General features: G+C 38.8%; 1 protein-coding gene across 2 annotated transcripts in view; it reads right to left on the reverse strand.

The window, feature by feature from the left end:
* Window positions 1–420: 420 nt before the first annotated feature.
* Polr1B (RNA polymerase I subunit Rpl135) overlaps window positions 421–19,842 on the reverse strand; it is a 197,328-nt gene continuing 177,906 nt past the window's right edge. For both annotated transcript variants that reach the window (XM_068225688.1, XM_068225689.1), the window contains 2 exons: window positions 6,359–6,523; window positions 421–843 (listed from right to left, as the gene is read on the reverse strand). In XM_068225688.1, coding sequence (XP_068081789.1) covers window positions 637–843; window positions 6,359–6,523 — 372 coding nt within the window. In that variant the 3' untranslated portion in view covers window positions 421–636. The remainder of the gene's footprint in view (window positions 844–6,358; window positions 6,524–19,842) is intronic.

Raw genomic sequence — 19,842 nt, forward strand, 5'->3', positions numbered from 1 at the left:
ACTTTGTATTTATTTTATATGTAATCTTAATTCAATACGGAACCAATAATGAAGTTTATAACCTTGAACTATGAGACAAAGCGGAAATATTCAAAGAAGTCCCAAACAAAATCCCAATTTTTTAAAACGAAAATTGGCCAAGAAATAAAATGTGTTGCATTATATATTCAATGCCCCTCGTATTTTTAACACGAGGAATTTTACATTAAAAAAATTGAATTAATGCTTGGACTGGAAAATATTACTTCTACAGAGGAATATCATCGTAGCAGTTAAAACTGTATGAAGATTTCACTGGACATCTATAACCAAGAGGGTTTCATGACACCTCATCTTAAATCAAACCATGGGTTTAACCAGCAAGGCTATTAACAATGCTGGAAATATAATAAATAATTTTCAGCTGCTGTAAGAGCTATAAAATATTTACATATTCTTTACTGTTCAACAATAAATAACAATACAGGTACAAGTATATTTCTTCAGTCAATCATTGAAAAACAATGCAGTAATCCAGTGGTCGCTATATACAGCAGAAAGAGAAACACCAGTAAGGACTGTCAGGACCACGAAGACAGAAAAGTGAATACACTGTATCCACATCCGGCACAGTAACTCTAAACGAGATCTTCCCACTCACTCCTCAACCACCTCCATTTTCAAGTTAATGTTAACAGAGGCCAACTGAGTAACAAGGTACCGATAAATGTAAGGAATTTCAATTTCTTCCACTTGTCCTTTATCTCCACACAGCTGGCATTTTGTCTTGCGTGTGTGATCCAGCACACCTCCCTCTTCAAGCAATGTACTCAGGATGTTGCCACAGGTCCGGCATATAAATGACTGTAAAAATAAGATGTAATGAGCAAACCATTTTATTATATATTATGATGAATTAATAGGATACAACTCATATACAGTAAATCAGCTCTGGCTATACCTTAAAGCAAATCATAGCAAAAAATAGGAACTAGTCAGGTAAGGCTATTCGCAGATAATAATAAATAAATAAATAACCAAAACCTCTGCTCAAGTAATGGAAATGTGCAGTGATTCCAAGACAATTTTAAAATCACAATACAAAGAAAATACTAACTCATTAATGCAGAAAATAAGTGAATATAATGGAAATTTTAATGCTTGAATTGAGACTTTGTGTGAGCTTGAAAGCAAGTTAAAAAACAATGTTAACTTAATTACACAAATACACCACTTCTAGTCATGTGAATACATATACTGTAATTCACCCACAGAGTTGGCCAAAACAACAAATTATTGTACCATACGGAAAGGATAGTCCCTTTGATTACAATTCAAACCAATGGACGACTTATAATTCAGAATAGCTCAATGAAACCCCAGTAATATGTGTCCACTTAATGAAATGTCCTGCATTATACATACTTTTCTCTCAGGTTTCACATCTTTAAAAGTCTTTAAAAATTATCCCGTGCGTTGCACTTGAATCCCGCCTATTATGCTTCGTTCATGGAATATTTTAAATTCATTTTCAGGAATGCTTGGAAGTAAAGATTTTAATTAATTGTTCTAATTACAGTCATTAATCTGGAAAGTATTCCACCCTTTATTTGCTGGTTTTGTAAAGTAATGATCCTGTTACTTGTGATCTTCAAGTTAACCCCTCCAGTGGCGGGTTTCGGCAGACCTCCTGTGCCAGAAAAATGAGGGTTTTGTGGAGGAAATTATTTAATTTTAGGAAGCAAGGAATGAGTAACAATTATTAAGGGGACACATTCATATATTATTCAAGGTTAATAAAAACTTACTTTATACTCTACTTACACTTTTTTTACAGCAGGCTTGTGATATAGTTTCATAAAATATTGGTGTTTCGAGAATGATGTCCTGTGAGGAACACATTTTTATTCCAGGCTTTTGTATTATTCCTAACAACAACACTAATGCAATAAACTGCCAGATTTCATAAGAGTTTGTTTCTTTCTGAAACTGTGCCCTTGTATGCAGAGATTTATTTACAAGTTTTTAAATGCACTTTTAGCACACGATTTTTTTCGGTCACTGTCAAATTTACAACTGCATCCGTTAGAAACAGATCAAAACAGTCAATCGCACTCACTTCTGGTAATAGTCCAACCCTCACACCAGGATTTCCCGTAAATGGAATTATATTAGGTCACACACTATCCCCAGGCTTACACTTTTTCCACACGAATGTATATTCAACATCTCCTACCATCACCTTAGCTGCTGATGTAATAACTTCTTCACTTTCGCTAGAAATACTAAGAAGGTCATCATCCAAAGAATCAATAGAATCATTATCACTACTATCAGAAATACTAATGTCACTTAGAGATTCATCTTTGATGTAGTTCCTTATTTTGTTTTCAGACAAACATCTCTTCCGTTTCGTGCTCGTCATTTCTGTTTACCTTGTCAGCTGGCCAGAGATTGTATTTATAAAGTGGAGAAGATAAGGCATATTTTAGGCCAGAGAGTTCATGAATACAGCTGGAAATCCTCCTGCCATCTGTTAAGAATGCTGGAAAACATTTTCCAAAGAGATTACAGTACCAGAGAAATTATTGGGCAATCACGAAATGAACACTGCAGCTAAACGAGAATTTTTCGGGTAGTGATGTTATGGGCAAGCGTGCGCCTGCCAAAATTTCTCGGGCATGCCACTGAAGGGGTTAATACCCCTGTAAGAACAATACCATGACCACTGTTTCATTACCCCCCTCTCTCTCTTACACTCACATTCCTTAGTTCTAGAAAACTTTGTTAGTTTCATGTTGTCCTTGATGTACTGAAGTGTCTGTGTGATTAAAATGGGTATGAAACTCATTTCAGAAAGTTGAATAAGATGAAATTATAGAAAACCCTGTTCGCTTCCGTAGCGTAACGGTTAGTGTTATTAGCTGCCGTCCGCGGGGGCCTGGGTTCAATTCCCGTTACTGCCAGAAATTTAAGAATGGCAGGAGGGTGGTATGTGGTTCAGATGGTACATGCAGCTCGCCTGCATTGGGGGTGTGCCTGAAAAGAGCTGCACCACTTCGGGATGAGGACACGAGTTTACTTTACTTTTACAGGAAATCCCACTGGTGACACAGCTAACAGCACAGGAGACAAAGAAGAAACAGTTGAACTGCTTCCTGTACTGTAATATGCTGCAGCAGTAATGTGAATTATATAACAAATTATCATTGTTTCTGATGATACAGTTTATTTACAATCACAATCACTACTGATTTACATTTCGGGGGCAGTCAGCCAGGTGGCAGATTCTCTATCTGTTGTTTTCCTAGCCTATTCTTGAATGATTTTAAAGAAACTGGAAATTTATTGAACATCTCCCTTAGTAAGTTATTCCAATTCCTAACTCCCCTTCCTATAAACGAATATTTGTCCCAATTTGTCCTCTTGAATTCCAACTTTATCTTCATATTGTGACCTTTCCTACTTTTAAAGACACCACTCAAACTTATTTGTCTACTAATGTCGTTCGATGCCATCTCTCCACTGACAGCTCGGAACTTATTGGACATTTTGGTTTTCCTAAGGGAAACAACATCTATAACATACCGCTTAGTCGAGCAGCTCATTTTCTTTCTCCCTAGTCTTCCCAGCCCAAAATTTGCAATATTTTCGTAACACTACTCTTTTGTAGGATGCTAAAAGGTTTGTTTTTTCCACCTATTCAATACATATAAATTTTATAAATTAGGAATTTATTATTGATTCCACTTGAGACATGTTTCGCCCTTCATTGAGGGCATCATCAGTCAAAATATCACCTCAAGGAAAAAAATCAGGTAACTGGTTAGTAGCTGACATGTACAAATTAATACATATTATTAATACAACTACAAAAATTAAGTATGGTTGTAGTTGTATTAATAATATGTATTAATTTGTACATGTCAACTACTGACCAGTTACCTGATTTTTTACCTTGAGGTGATATTTTGACTGATGATGCCCTCAATGAAGGGCGAAACATGTCTCAAGTGGAATCAATAATAAATTCCTAATTTATAAAATTTATATGTATTGAATAGGTGGAAAAAACAAACCTTTTAGCATCCTACATTCAGTATCTTCAATACGGATAACAATGATTTTTATCACTTGCAACACTACTCTTTTGTCGGAAATCACCCAGAACAAATCAAGCTTGTTTTCTTTGGATTTTTTTCCAGTTCTCGAATCAAGTAATCCTGGTGAGGGTCCCATACACGGGAACAATACTCTAGTTGGGGTCTTACCAGAGACTTATATGCCCTCTCCTTTACATCATTACTACAACCCCTAAACACCCTCATAACCATGTGCAGAGACCTGAGCTATACATGTATTAAGACAGGGGCGTATGCTCCTTGAATGCAAGGCATTCATTGCATGCGTTATGATAACACAAAGAACTGTCTGATGTACGATTTTCGGTTGTTTTAAGTCAAATATTAACGATTTCATCTCTCAGAAGTTCAAAAGGTCCGCGCAACTGTACTAGTTCTGTTGCTTGACTACGCGTGGAGCTGGTGTGTCTCGCCGTCTATTCCACTCTAGAAAGAAAGAGACAGCAAATGGAGAAGTTAAGGATGTAAGGCATTCAATCTTAAAATTGCATTCGGTGGCAGACGTAGTTCTGAAACCCTCCGAATGATGTCGCTGCGATTGAAACTTGGTCAGAATTTGTCACCCCATACCCGTGCTACCCTCTGCCATCTGTTAGCAACTTGGAGAAAGTCGGCATGTATAAGTTTACAGCGAACGGGACCCACAGATTACCCCCCAGCGAGAACTCAACGTGACGAAACTGACCAATGCCACTGGGGTGACTTACAGTACCTCCAGTGCTTGGGTTGTGGTTAACTAGTGAGTTAATTCATTGTGTGTTTTGCTCATTAGTGAGTTCATTCTGTGTGTGCTGTTCCTGTGCTATTCGTCGTTTTCGGTGTTTTATTATATTTTGCGCACATGTGGTATTAACGATTGATGAGTCTAAAATGGATATAATTGTAAATCAGTTTGAAAAGCCATTTACTGGCCGTTTGTTTGATGAAAAGATTCAAATAGTTAAAGCCGGGAGACCTCTACCTTACCTCGTGAATTTAAAAACAGAAAACAAGAATTGTGTATGCACGTTCAATTCAGAAACTTCCAGTAAAGCTGTTTGGCTCGAATTCACCTACATGTAATTAGGGTGAGTAGAATTGAAATTTACTTAATAGATTGTGTTAACTGCATGGTTACTAATTGCATGCCTCAGTGGAGATTCCAGGATACACCACTGTATCAAGGTGAAGATCAGACCTTTCGTACAACTAAGAATTGCTTACAAATAAGGAATAACACTAAAGACAGGTTATTTCAGAGTTATGAGTTAACAAAATAATTTGTACTGACGATTCCTTTAATCTAACAGGTTTGCAACATAATTAATCAACACTGTTGATTTTGCAACCAATTTTTAAAAAAATTGTCTAAAATAGCGTTTCTTCTGCAAAGTATGGTATAAGCAATTCCTAAATCTCCAGCTATTTCAGTTTTAGTCTTATGCGGATTATTGTCCACTTCCTATATCAATTTTACTTTCTCTTCCCTTTCCTCTGTGTTCTCCAAGGCCGACACAGCAACATACAATTTCCCCTACGAGAACTGCAGTTTTCATTGCTCAATACAGCAAATGACAAACTGTCAGCATCATTTTACTGTGTCTCATTTAAATTACCTGCTTACAGCAAAAATAGAAGCGTGGTCTATGTCCTGAACACGTGTCTTGTAATCTTTCTACTTTAGCTCCATGTTGCGCTGTCACTTCCTGTGACATTCGCTATACCACCGTACTGCATCGCTTTGATAGGTGAAATTAAAGTCCCGCCACCAATAATGCTGAGTCGTATCGCATTTCTAATTCACCTGTATTTCGGTAACATCAAGATATTAATATTGCTATGGAATTATTTGAACCCGGTTTCATGCAAATCAACTGTATTCTACGAACAGGTGCTTAGCTAAAAATATTTCTCTTTTAGTTAAAAGCCATGCGGTCACTTCCTATGACCTTCGTTACACTACCACACCGCATTCCTTGACTTCTGAAGATGAAATCCCACCGCCAACAAAGTCGACTCTAAGGCATCACATTTCTGACTCGCATGTGTTTACGTTGGCGACAATTTAACTTTGTATCATACAAATAAACTACAGTCCAATGAAGTTCAAACTCTGACATTATTAATTTGCTTTTCTAAAATGAGCTGTTCAATTTCGGTGTGTTATTTTTATTTTTTAAGACAGCCATGTGTAACAATCTACGCTACAAATCCTACTAATCAAACAAAATTTCCCCCTGCAAGAGAAATGAACTTACAGTAGTCTTGTCTGAGCAGTGGAATAATCTGTCTTGTAGCAAAAAGGAGGCACCATGAGAGATTAAAGAGTCCCGTTCCATTTCTCCAAACCTTACACCTCCACCTCTTCTCCGGCCCTTCACTGGCTGCTGGGTAAGAACATCAACTGGACCTGTACTACGGACCTGAAAATATGTTATAACAGGCCAAATCATATAAAATTAATTAAAGCAATATAATGAATTTCCTCTGCTTTTTTAAAGGCGTATTAAACATTCATTTCTCTTATATTAGGTTGCATTAATACACAGAATTTATGAAATGGATCTATAAATGAAGATTTCTAGCAGCAAAGCCTAGTAGGTAGGGACAAATAATTTGCTGTTGCAAATTTTACAAACTGTGATAAAATCAATTTTTCACTGACGATGGCTCAAACGAGTTGAAACGTGTATGATTAATATTACTCCATCTAAAGATGGAGATATGTATGTATTGAATAAGAGGACAAATTAAATTTCCTTTGGAAAGTGAAAACTGTCTATACGGAATGATTTTAATATCTTGTAAAATCAATTGTCCCGTGCTTAAATCCCATTTATGAAACAATTTTTGTATTTTAACTTGAAAATCATGGTGTGGGTTACTGTAGTCATGTCCTAGTTCGTGAACCATGGGCAACGGCTGAGTGGCCTAGTAAGTAGTCCTGAGAGTTGGGATACCAGTTGCTAAAGAATGGGAGTGGGCATCTCGGACATATTCTGAGTCATGGCCCTCCTTATGCTCAGGTGGCTAGGAATATACAATTCGCTGGTGGTGCCTAACCCATTAGAGGAGAGATCCTAACTTCGACTATGTACAAGTAGGGTAGCATCCTGCTTCATGAATTTACTGAGCTCAGAACATTTTAAGCAATCTTCGGACCTATGGGAATAAGTGAGTCCCACTCCCATTTGACCGGCGAAGGACTCCTTGGAAACAACTTGGCGAACGAAATGGAATTCGATGGGGAGCTATCAATATTAATGGGGCTTATGGAAGAAAGAAGGTAGAACTGGCTGAGTCAGCAAAGAGGATGCATCTGGATGTGCTAGGAGTAAGTGATATTTGGGTAAGGGGAGATAATGAGGAAGAGATAGGAGATTATGAAGTGTACTTGACGGGTGTTAGAAAGGGAACGGCAGAGTCTGGGGGAGGGCTCTTTATCAGTAATACCATTGCACGCAACATAGTTTCTGTTAGGCACGTAAATGAGCAAATGATGTGGGTAGACTTGTCAGTTGGAGGAATTAAGACTAGAATCGCCTCCGTGTATTCACCATGTGAGGGTGCAGATGAGGATGAAGTTGACAAGTTTTAGGACGCGCTGAGTGACATCGTGGTCAGGGTCAACAGCAAGGATAGAATAGTGCTAATGGGCGATTTCAATGCGAGAGTCGGGAATAGAACTGAAGGATACGAAGGGGTGATTGGTAAATGTGGGGAAGATATGGAAGCTAATGGGAATGGGAAGCGTTTGCTGGACTTCTGTGCTAGTATGGGTTTAGCAGTTACGAATACATTCTTCAAGCATAAGGCTATTCACCGCTACACATGGGAGGCTAGAGGCACCAGATCCATAATAGACTATATCTTAACCAACTTTGAATTCAGGAAATCTGTTAGGAATATACAAGTTTTCCACGGATTTTTCGATGATACAGACCACTATCTGATCTGTGGTGAACTAAGTATCTCTAGGCCTAGGGTAGAGAAAGTGAAATCTGTCTGCAAACGAATAAGGGCAGAAAATCTCCAGGACAAAGAAATTAGACAGAAGTACATGGATATGATTAGTGAGAAGTTTTGAAAAGTAGACAGTAAGCAGGTTCAGGATATAGAAAGTAAATGGGTGGCATACAGGGATGCTGTAGTAGAAACAGCAACGGAATGCCTAGGAACAACTGTGTGTAAAGATGGGAAAAGGCGAACACCTTGGTGGAATGATGAAGTGAGAGCGGCTTGTAAACGTAAAAAGAAGGCTTATCAGAAATGGCTCCAAACAAGGGCCGAGGCAGACAGAAATTTGTACGTAGATGAAAGAAACAGACCGAAACAAATAGTTGTTGAATCCAAAAAGAAGTTTGGGAAGATTTTGGTAATAACCTGGAAAGACTAGGTTAAGCAGCAGGGAAACCTTTCTGGACAATAGTAAAGAATCTTAGAAAGGGAGGGAAAAAGAAAATGAACAGTGTTTTGAGTAATTCAGGTGAACGCATAATAGATCCCAGGGAATCACTGGAGAGGTGGAGGGAATATTTTGAACATCATCTCAATGTAAAAGGAAATCATCCTGGTGGTGTTGCGAACAGCCAAACTCATGGGGAGGAGGAAAATGATGTTGGTGAACTTACGCTTCAGGAAGCGGAAAGGATGGTAAATAAACTCCATTGTCATAAGGCAGCAGGAATAGATGAAATTAGACCTGAAATGGTGAAGTATAGTGGGAAGGCAGGGATGAAATGGCTACATAGAGTAGTAAGATCAGCATGGAGTGTTGGTAAGGTATCTTCAGATTGGACAAAAGCAGTAATTGCACCTATCTATAAGCAAGGGAACAGGAAGGATTGCAACAACTATCGAGGTATCTCACTGATTAGTATACCAGGGAAAGTATTCACTGGCATCTTGGAAGGGAGGGTGCGATCAGTGGTTGAGAGGAAGTTGGATGAAAACTAGTGTGGTTTCACACCACAGAGCGACTGTGAGGATCAGATTTTCAGTATGCGGCCGGTAACTGAAAAATGCAACGAGAGGAATAGGCAGTTGTGTTTATGTTTCGTAGAACTAGAGAAAGCATATGACAGGGTACCGAGGGAAAAGATGTTCACTATACTGGGGGACTATGGAATTAAAGGTAGATTATTAAAATCAATCAAAGGTATTTATGTTGACAATTGGGCTTCAGTGAGAATTGATGGTAGAATGAGTTCTTGGTTCAGGGTACTTACAGGGGTTAGACAAGGTTGTAATCTTTCACCTTTGCTATTCGTAGCTTACATAGATCATCTGCTGAAAGGTATAAAATGGCAGGGAGGGATTCAGTTAGGTGGAAATGTAGTAAGTAGTCTGGCCTATGTTGATGACTTGGTCTTAATGGCAGAATGTACCAAAAGCCTGCAGTCTAATATCTTGGAACTTGAAAAGAGGTGCAATGAGTATGGTATGAAAATTAGCCTCTCGAAGACTAAATTGATGTCAGTAGGTAAGAAATTCAACAGAACTGAATGTCAGATTGGTGATACAAAGCTAGAACAGGTCGATAATTTCAAGTATTTAGGTTGTGTGTTCTCCCAGGATGGTAATATAGTAAGCGAGAATGAATCAAGGTGTCGTAAAGCTAATGCAGTGAGCTCGCAGTTGCGATCAACAGTATTCTGTACGAAAGAAGTCAGCTCCCAGACAAAACTATCATTACATCGGTCTGTTTTCAGACCAACTTTGCTTTACGGGAGCGAAAGCTGGGTGGACTCAGGATATCTTATTCATAAGTTAGAAGTAACAGACATGAAAGTAGCAAGAATGATTGCTGGTACAAACAGGTGGGTACAATCGCAGGAGGGTACTCAGAATGAGGAGATAAAGGCTCATTTAGGAATTAACTTGATGGATGAAGCTATACGCATAAACTGGCTTCGGTGGTGGGTCATGTGAGGCGAATGTAGGAGGATAGGTTACCTATTAGAATAATGGACTCTGTTATGGAGGGTATGAGAAGTAGAGGTAGACCAAGACGATGATGGTTAGACTCAGTTTTTAACGATTTAAAGATAAGAGGTATAGAACTAAATGTGGCCACAACACGGGTTGCAAATCGAGGATTGTGGCGACGTTTAGTAAATTCACAGAGGCTTGCAGACTGAACGCTGAAAGGCATAACAGTCTATAATGATAATGTATGTATATATGTATGTAACTTGAAAATAAACTTGCAAAAATTTCCCATCTTCATACGGTTGCAAAATATTAATGTTTCCACAAAATAATTTGAATTCAGGAGGAAAATGAAAAGTCAAAATGTATATTTTTTACTTCATAATCATTTCCAGTAATATTCAAAGGGGAGTGTTGCAGGGATCACCGCTCTTACCAAGCCTGTATAACCTTGCTACAGACCACATTATCAATGAACTCACGTCAAATGATAATACTGAGGAATATGCTTGTTCACAAGAGTCTTGACCTACTCAGTTTAATGCTCATGGGGTTTGCCATAGCAAACAGTGGAAGTTTAGCTAAACATCTCTGCGATATTCCATCTATCAAATGGGAAAATGATGAGGAACAGTCGACAGAAGTCCACGACGAAAAGCATAGCATTTATGAACCAACTGTTCCCTGTTACTGAGAGAAATACAGTAAAACCTTGATGCATCGTTTTTTCAAGGAGGAGGGGGGGAAATGATGATGGATGCGAGAAAACAATAAATGCAGGGAACATAAAAATTGGGGGAAAGCAAAAATAATATTGCTTAATATTAACATAAAGAAATCAAAGTCCATATCAGTTGTCAAAGGAACTATACGACTCTAGTATTAGAGCAGGTAATTTCCTCAATTGTTGCAGATAAGAATATCTGCTACCTTGGTGTAAACTACTATCATCATAGAACTATGTTTAACTCAAGGAAGAATATGGAAAATCTACAAAGGAAATTACATTCCTTAGCAACAATATTTCTGCTGCAGAACAGTTCTATCCAGCTTTGAAAGTTCCTATAGAATAGAATAGATTTATTTATCATCAACAGGTTATTTTCCCAATTAAAGATGATTCAATAAAACATAATATACAACAAATACACCTTAAGTAAATAACACTAATTTCCTAAAATAATAACCAAGTTCAAACTAAACCTAGGGACCTTTTTATATGCATATTTACAAAACCTTAAATATATAAAATAAATAAATAAATAAAACTAAATCTCCTTAAATAATTGACATTATTAAACTACATCTATTAACATTTACATTTTTACGTATCTTACAGATAGGGCCTTATATTCATGAGGTCATTAGGGCATGTCTGATTTTAGATGGGGGTGAGTGAAAGTGGTCCACTGATTCACCCACCTCATTCAGTGATGTTAGTGCCCTCACAAGCCATGTGTTAGCCCGAGCCACAGTTCTCACTTTAGGCAGATGAAAAATATACCTTTGCCTAGTACTGCGACGAGGAACATGTAATGGAATCAGCTCCAGTAATGTTGAGCAATGCACTCTATTCATCAGATACTTATAAAGAAACAGGGCATTGGCACATCTGCGACGTGAGTGCAATGTCCTCATGCTCATAGTCTCACAAAAAGACTTGTAATCGGAAGAAGAGAGAGAAATACTCAAACCCTTGTAGCTGATCCATTTCATGAACCTTATTTGGACTCTTGCCAAGTTTTGTATTAAATACTGCTGAGAAGGCAGCCACACCTCGCAACAGTATTCTAACGATGGCCTGATTAGAGTGCAAAACAAAGTTATTAGAGTTCTAGGAAAAACAAATTCGGCACAATTTCTTTTCAGAAAGCCAAGTAATTTAAACCCTTTCCTAGAAATCTTGTCTAAATGTTTCTCGAAGGAAAGACCGTAGCAGTTTGAAAGTGTCACACCAAGATCATTTATTTGATTCACACGAGCTATTTGGAAATTGCATAAATGGTAAGGGTAATTTACTGGTTCCAACTTGCGTGAAAACGTAATTGCATTGCATTTTGAAGTATTCAAACCAAGCAGCCACTTTTTACACCAGTTACTTAGTAGGTTTAAGTCAGACTGTAACAACTTACAGTCCAACTCACTATTGATTACCATAAAGAGCTTTAGATCATCAGCATAGAGAAGGCAATTACTGTGTTTTATAACTGATGTTATATCATTTATGAATATGACAAAGAAAAGAGGGCCCAGTAAAGAGCCTTGGGGGACACCTGAAGTAGGGTGGTACAGCTTTGACATAATAGCATCAGCTTTTACTACACAAACTCTATTAGTGAGATAGCTTCTAATCCACTCCAAAGCACTTCCTCCTATCCCATATGCTGACAATTTGGTGAGTAGAGCATCATGTTGAACTGAATCAAAGGCTTTGGAGAAGTCCGTGTAAACAACATCCACTTGTTGCCTCTTATCGAGGGATTCTGAAATGAAATTTATATACACCGCCATATTGGACACGGTAGAGCGTTTCTGTACAAAACCGTGCTGCGTTATATTAATATACTGTGAAACTGAACTGTACAATCTCTTGTACACAATCTTCTCCGCCACCTTTGAAATCAGGGACAATAACACAACAGGCCTATAGTTATCAAATACCATTTTGTCTCCTTTCTTGAACACTGGTATGACATAACCTTTCTTCCACTCACGGAAAATACGCTGACAAGAATGACATATTTATTATGATGCTAAGTGGCCTACCTAGCTCAGACGCACATTCTTTCAATACTATTGCAGGTACGTCATCTGGACCACATGATTTGGAGGTATCCAAAGAAGCAACAATTGAAGATACCTCTGCTGGAAAGGTCACTATCGATGTTAGGCCTATATCACACACGGACGAAGTGGATAGATTACACTGTGCGGCAGGTGAGTGATACTTTCCAAAGATATCTGCAAAACTGTCCAAGATGCTCCTCTTGTCCTGTAATTCTTTCCCGACCTGAAGCATAGTAGATGGCAGGCGAGATGACCTCCGTTTGTTGTTTTCAAAATTCCAGAAACACTTCGGGTTGGCAGCTAATTTCGATTCCATCGAAGTTGTATAGTTTCTGTATTTTTTGAGCTGAAGATGTTTAAATTCACCATGTATGGTCGAAAATTGCACATAATCACTATTATGGCCCTTTTTTTTTTTTCGTTCTTTCCCTCTCCTTTTCTTTTAATTTATCTATTACCTCAGAGTCGTACCAGCATGGGTACTTCCGTGTGCTAAGTATCCGGAACGGTACAGTGTCTTTTATTTTTTATTACAGCGCGAAGGAAGTCATAGAAAAGGGTTAACGCCTCGTCGACGGAGGGGGAGTCCTTGATTAAATTCCAGGGACACAACGAAAGGAGATATCTCATTTGAGGAAAATCGGCCTTAGTCCATGCGAACATTAACTTCCTCTACGGTACGGGGCGCATAACTCGCGGGAAAGATAGAGTGAATTCTACAGCTCGATGGACGGATGTAATTACCTTTTCCGTCTCAAAGCAGTCCAAGTGCCCACAGTATTGATCCGAGATTAGAACAAGGTCCAGGAAGTTCTCGTTTCTTGTTGGGAAGCGACACATTTGCTTGAGTCCGAATTCACTGACGATTTCAAGAAGTAAGAAGACTTCCGCACATCTTTGTTTTGTAACGGGACCAGGATTCCAAGCCAAATGTCTGATGTTAAAGTCTCCACAAACTACAAGGATATCCTGTGGGTTTAAAACAGCTGTGATGTTCGCCAGTGTTGCTCGAAGATTACTCATCCTAGCAGTCACTTTGTCCGGTGGCAGGTAGCAGCACACTACAAACAGAGACCTCCCTGATGTTGGGGTGGCCTTGACCACGAGACACTCCCAGTCTCCGCCAGCTCTGGCCGGGAAACTGGCCTTAGAGCAGATTTCACAGCAATCACTTTGCTACTATGGACCTGATGTCTGTCTTGACGAAACACACAGTAATCAGTAGGCAACAGTTCATTATCACCAACAGAATCATTTAACCAACTTTCAACTATACAAATACAATCTTTGCTGGCATCACTGAAAGCGAGGTTAAAGTCTGTCAAAGAATTAAACATGCTCCCTACATTTTGGTAGAAGAAATTCATACCGCTGTCATGCTGGGGTCCTGGGTTCAGATGTATGTCGCTGGACAAAGCCAATAGAAACACACAAATCGCTGAACCCGATATTTTTGGCCTAGAGTTCGTCTGTTGTTTTCTCGCCTGGTTGTGATGCCACCAGATACATAGTTCCATTTAAAGCCAGCACGTGGGCCGAAATACGAAGCTCCGAACCATTCACAAAAGCGTTTTCCCTATGGTTTTCATATTTCATGTCGAAGTCTAGCGCATTCTCATCCCGGAGGCAAACTCAAACGGACGTAATACTACATTTGAACACTACTAATAGACAAAAGACACATTTACTTATTCCTTCCATCTATCCAGCTTTGAAAGTTCCATATTATTACATAGTAACACTTCCTCAATTAAAAGACAAAGTATACTCAATACAAACTGATATTGTGTAACAGAGAAAAATACATAGAAGTCTATTGAACATTAAAGCAAATCACCGAAGGTGGTTTCTTAAAATATTGATGATTTGAAGGCAGAAAGTCCAATATCAATACTCAAGGATTTAGGCAGGTAGAATGCCTTGCAAAACTTAACTTATTCCTTCCAGACTACACTGTGAAACTTTCTCATACATGCCGACATAATGATCAGGAGCACCTTGAAAGATCTGCTCCAGTTACAAGCAGATTTTCCACGTAGTATGACCTACTCCGAAAAGAAATACAAGGGTCTTGGACGTTTTCAAACTCGCTGGGAAGCTTACCTGCAGTACGTAAATGCCTGCCAGAAAGTGATGACTTCTGGAAATATTCATGTAATCACCACTTATGAGCTTTCCGGTGAGATAGATACGCTTTCCAATAAACTGAACCTAGCTATCGATGGATCAACTCTGCACAGCATTAAAGTGCAAATTTTGAGAGAAGACATTTGGGACAGAAATTCAGCCATGGTGTACACAACCTCAGAAAGGAAAAGGTGTGATCTTGTACAAACTATTCACCCCCAGCAACACTTGGGTTCATCGACCAGCAAATGGAAAAAAGCACTGAAAGCAACAGTAAGTGTATGCCCAGTAAGAACACTGCCAGGCAGGTTTCAGGACTGTTGCCACTGCTGCCGTTGTAGCAGCGAGACTGAAACACTTGCTCATGTCCTTGGTGCCTGTCCATTTGACAATACCCTGAGAAACAGGAGGCATCATGCAGTGCGTTCAATGATAACTGAAGCTCTTAGGGAAAAACAATTTCAAGTTCACGAAGAGGTACACTTTGTTTCTGATAATGCATCGCACCGAAGTATCAGTATCATCACAATGCAACCTGGCACAGCATCTGCCACTGTTATAGGTCCATCTATCAAATGGGAAAATAATGAGGAACAGCCGACAGAAGTCCAGGACGAAAAGCACAGGATTTATAGACCAACTGTTCCTTGTTATCGAGAGAAACATTGTTTATCAGACATTGAGGTAATTAGAGTTATGATCAGAGTTCGAGGAACAATCCCTACCTTGTTCGTAAAGTTCTGTAGGGAATAAAAAATTAGACGATTCGTTCATCAAGCAAGTGGTCCAATATTCCCTCACAGGATCACTTCGAATTCTGAAAAATCATCTGTACAATACTTAGTAGGAAAGATTGTAACTGTACAATTGCATCCCATGACACTAAATCTGCAAATGTTACGTTGAGAAAAACTACTTTTTGTCATTTTTTTACCTGTATCTTAATCTTGTTTATTTTTTGTAATTATTTATTGTATGGCTTTTAGTATTGGGAGTACAGTAGAACCTCGTTAATTTCAAATCAGTTAATTCAAAATATCGCCTAATTCGAAGCAGCTCTCATTCCCGGAATCATGAGGTATGGTTTTGCATGTTATTTAAACTGTTTAATTCGAAATACGGATAATTTGTAATTCGAAGAACAATGTCAGTCCCGTTACCGAAATTCAGACTTATAATTCAAAACTGCCTTTACATTTTGAAAAAAAATAGTATTTTACACAGTAATTTAAATTCAAATTTCTCTGCGTCATGAAAGAACCTGTCTTCTGGAATGTGTAGGGTTAACTATCCGCTCTTTCACCCACTTCGGCGTGTCTACAATGTGCTTCATATCTGCTAAGTTTGAGTGGAATAGTAATTATTTTGTATTCGGCATTTTAAGTAACGCCACAATATCACGTAGCAGGCAGTGTACGGAGAGGTAGAATCCGCGAACACAGGTGATGCCGACGGTTGGCAAAAAAAAGTGGCTTATATAATCAATTCGTACGCACCAAACAATATTGTCAATGCTGATGAAACTGCACTGTTTATTTTTTAAAATGCTGAGGCCAAACGGACTTATGGTTTTAAAGGAGAGAATTGCCAGCCGGGAAATGCACTGTGTTGCTATGCAATCCACACGGAAGCGAGTCACTTCCTTCTCCGATCATAGGAAAGTTCGAAAAGCCACGATGTTTTAAGGATGTTGGGCATTTTCCGTACACATACAAGGCATCTAAAAATGCAAACAGTACAGTAATCTAAAAGATAAAACATTTGCAAAGGGGAGCCAGCATAATTTATCCTAGTCTTAGAATCGTGTTTTTCTTCCTTTCGTTGCGTGAGGTTATGTTTGCCATTGTTTTATCCAAATACATTATTTGAATAATGTAAATGCACCCTGTTAGATACATTTCTGAAATAGTGTTTTCCATGTTATTTGAAAAGTTTAAACTAAGAATGCATTAATGGTTCTTAGAAGTGCCATGGGAGGAAATCTTACAAGTGGACTCACTGTACTACTATTGTAACGCGGACGAGGCGAGACTTTCTCCCCTTGTCATAGGAAAGTTCGATAAGCCGTGATGTTTTAAGGGCATCGGGTACTTTCCATGCATCTAAAATGCATACAGAGTACAGTAATCCTATGAATAAAGCACTTGCACATGGGAGGCAGTATAGATTTCTTCCTGTCTTTGAATCGTGTTTTCTTTCTTTTGATTTAATTGTGTGAGGTTATGTTTGCCAGTGAATACTGTAAATGCACTTGTTGGATACATTTTGGAAATAGTTTTTTTCTTTTCTCATGGCATTTGAGAGGTTTAAACTGTGAATCGAGGTTAATTGCATGCAGTAACGGGTCTTAGAATATATCTAGATGCCGTAAGAGTTGCCATTTCCGAATTACGTGTTGGCGGTTAATTAGAAATCACGTAATTTGAAGTCCGATTTTTGTGTCCCAACAACTTCGAATCAACGAGGTTTTACTATATCTGAGAACATGTTCGGCTCGCCTGTTGCAGGTCTTTCTATTTGACATCCATGGGCGACCTGCAAGCCTGGATGTGGGATAATGATGATAATGAGGTAGGGTGTTGGAGCTTATTTCTGTTGAATAACACGAAGGGGTCTCCTCAAAGCAACGGACAAATCACCAGATGTAGATTATGATTCCAATTGGGAACTTGAAATATTTGTCCTGAATGAGTAAATTCATAATTCCTCTATAAATGGAATAAATTTTCCAGCTAATTCATTCCTGGTGTGTCAACTGGAGTGAAACGCTGGCAACTTGATGCCCGATCATAGCCACCATGGTACTCTTCGTAAATAGCAGCCTCCAGTTGGGAGGAAATTTGGAACTGAATTCAGGCTTTTGGTACGCACTCTACTGATTAGAAATTGTATACCACCACCTCTTATATCCTGCAGGCCAACATTTCTAATGGCAAGTTTTTTTTACAGAGACAGGACCTGAACTGGCTAACCACTGTAAAAAAAAAAAAAAAAAAAAAAAAAAAATTAAATTTTTTTTTTTTAAATGGCGTATGGCTTTTAGTGCCGGGAGCGTCCAAGAACAAGTTCGGCTCGCCAGGTGCAGGTCTTTCGATTTTACTCCCGTAGGCGACCTGCGCGTCGTGATGAAGAAGATAACATATACACCCAGCCCCCGTGCCAGCGAAATTAACCAATGATGGTTAAAATTCCCGTGCCTGCCAGGAATCGAACCCGGGACCCCTGTGACCAACGGCCAGCATGCTAACCATTTAGCCATGGAGCCAGACGCTAACCACGGTATCAGATCATATAAACTTGATGCCTTAATGATCATGGCCACCACGGTATACTTTATACACAGCAGCCTCCAGTTGGAAGTGGCAGAATTTAAAAATAAATTCTTTATTATTGAAAAATAAAACGGCGTATGGCTTTTAGTGCCGGGTGTGTCCAAGGGCATATTTGGCTCGCCAGGTGAAGTTCTTTTGATTAGACGTCCGTAGGCGACCTGCATGTCGTGATGGGGATGAAATGATGATGAAGACGACACATACACCCAGACCCCATGTCAGCGGACTTAACCAATGATGGTTAAAATTCCCGACCCTGCCAGGAATCAAACCCGGGACCCTTGTGACCAAAGGCCACCATGCTAACCATTTAGGCATGGAGCCGGACTCTTTTTCATTATTATTATTATTATTATTATTATTATTATTATTATTATTATTATTATCATCATTATTATCATCATCATTATACTGAAAATCAAATTGAACTGATGGGAAAAGGTGGACTATATTTTAATGTTTACGCTGAATTAACACACAGCGTTCTTCAACTGTTATCAATGCGACATGTAAATGTTGATTGTGACCTCTTTTTTCTATTTATAATAATGTCCTTTCAGATAACCACCATCATCTTGCACAACACAACAAAAAATATTTCAGTGATTTATTTTGAAAAGTAAAACATTTTTTATTAATGTATGGATATATCAACTATATACTTGAATATGTAATTTATTTTCTTTTATTAAAAGTTTGATGAATTCTGTACATACTGAAAAGTTTGCTTAAAACCACCAAATTTCTTGTTTTAAAATACCATTCTTTTTAGTTCTCAGGTCACTGATAAATTACAATCTCTACTAACAAACCCCCCATGGCGCAACAGCCCCGAAGGACCATGGCCTACCAAGCGATCGCTACTCAGCCCGAAGGCTTACAGATTACGAGGGGGCGTGTCGTCAGCACGATGGATCCTCTCGCCTGTTATTCTTGGCTTTCTAGACCAGGGCCGCTATCTCACCATCAGATAGCTCCTCAATTGTAATCACGTAGGCTGAGTGGACCTCGAACGAGCCCTCAGATGCAGGTAAAAATCTCTGATCTGGCCGGGAATCGAACCCGGGGCCTCCGGTAAGAGGGAGGCACGCTACCCCTACACCGCGGGGCCGGCATTCAATCTCTACTAATCGGTAAAAAGGGTGGAGTTCTTGTACAGAGACTGCTGTGGTGCAATTATCTGGATTTGGTATGCATCAGAGATCGTATGTTTTAATGATCAATGGTAATATTGGGGTATTGCATACATGCATAGTATTTTAGCTGTGATAAGATCTGTTAATATTATTAAACATTAAATGTTGCAGATTTGGGATAATGGGTGATACAAAATACATACTGTCATTAATCATTATCAGTAATATAATGTCCTGCCAATGCTGGTGCAATTTTTCAATTCCCTGCCTGAGGAAATAATTGGTTTGACAATAAAGAAGTCAACAAGCCAGATTCAAAGCCACTTTCATCATGAGCATCCTTGTTTATTGTTCGACGAAGAAAGGAAGAGGGAAAAATGTAGGGGGCAAAATCGGGTGAATAACGGGTGTGTGTAGACCTCCCAACCA

Source organism: Anabrus simplex, chromosome 1 (genome assembly GCF_040414725.1).
Source record: "Anabrus simplex isolate iqAnaSimp1 chromosome 1, ASM4041472v1, whole genome shotgun sequence".
NCBI classification, from domain to species: domain Eukaryota; kingdom Metazoa; phylum Arthropoda; class Insecta; order Orthoptera; family Tettigoniidae; genus Anabrus; species Anabrus simplex.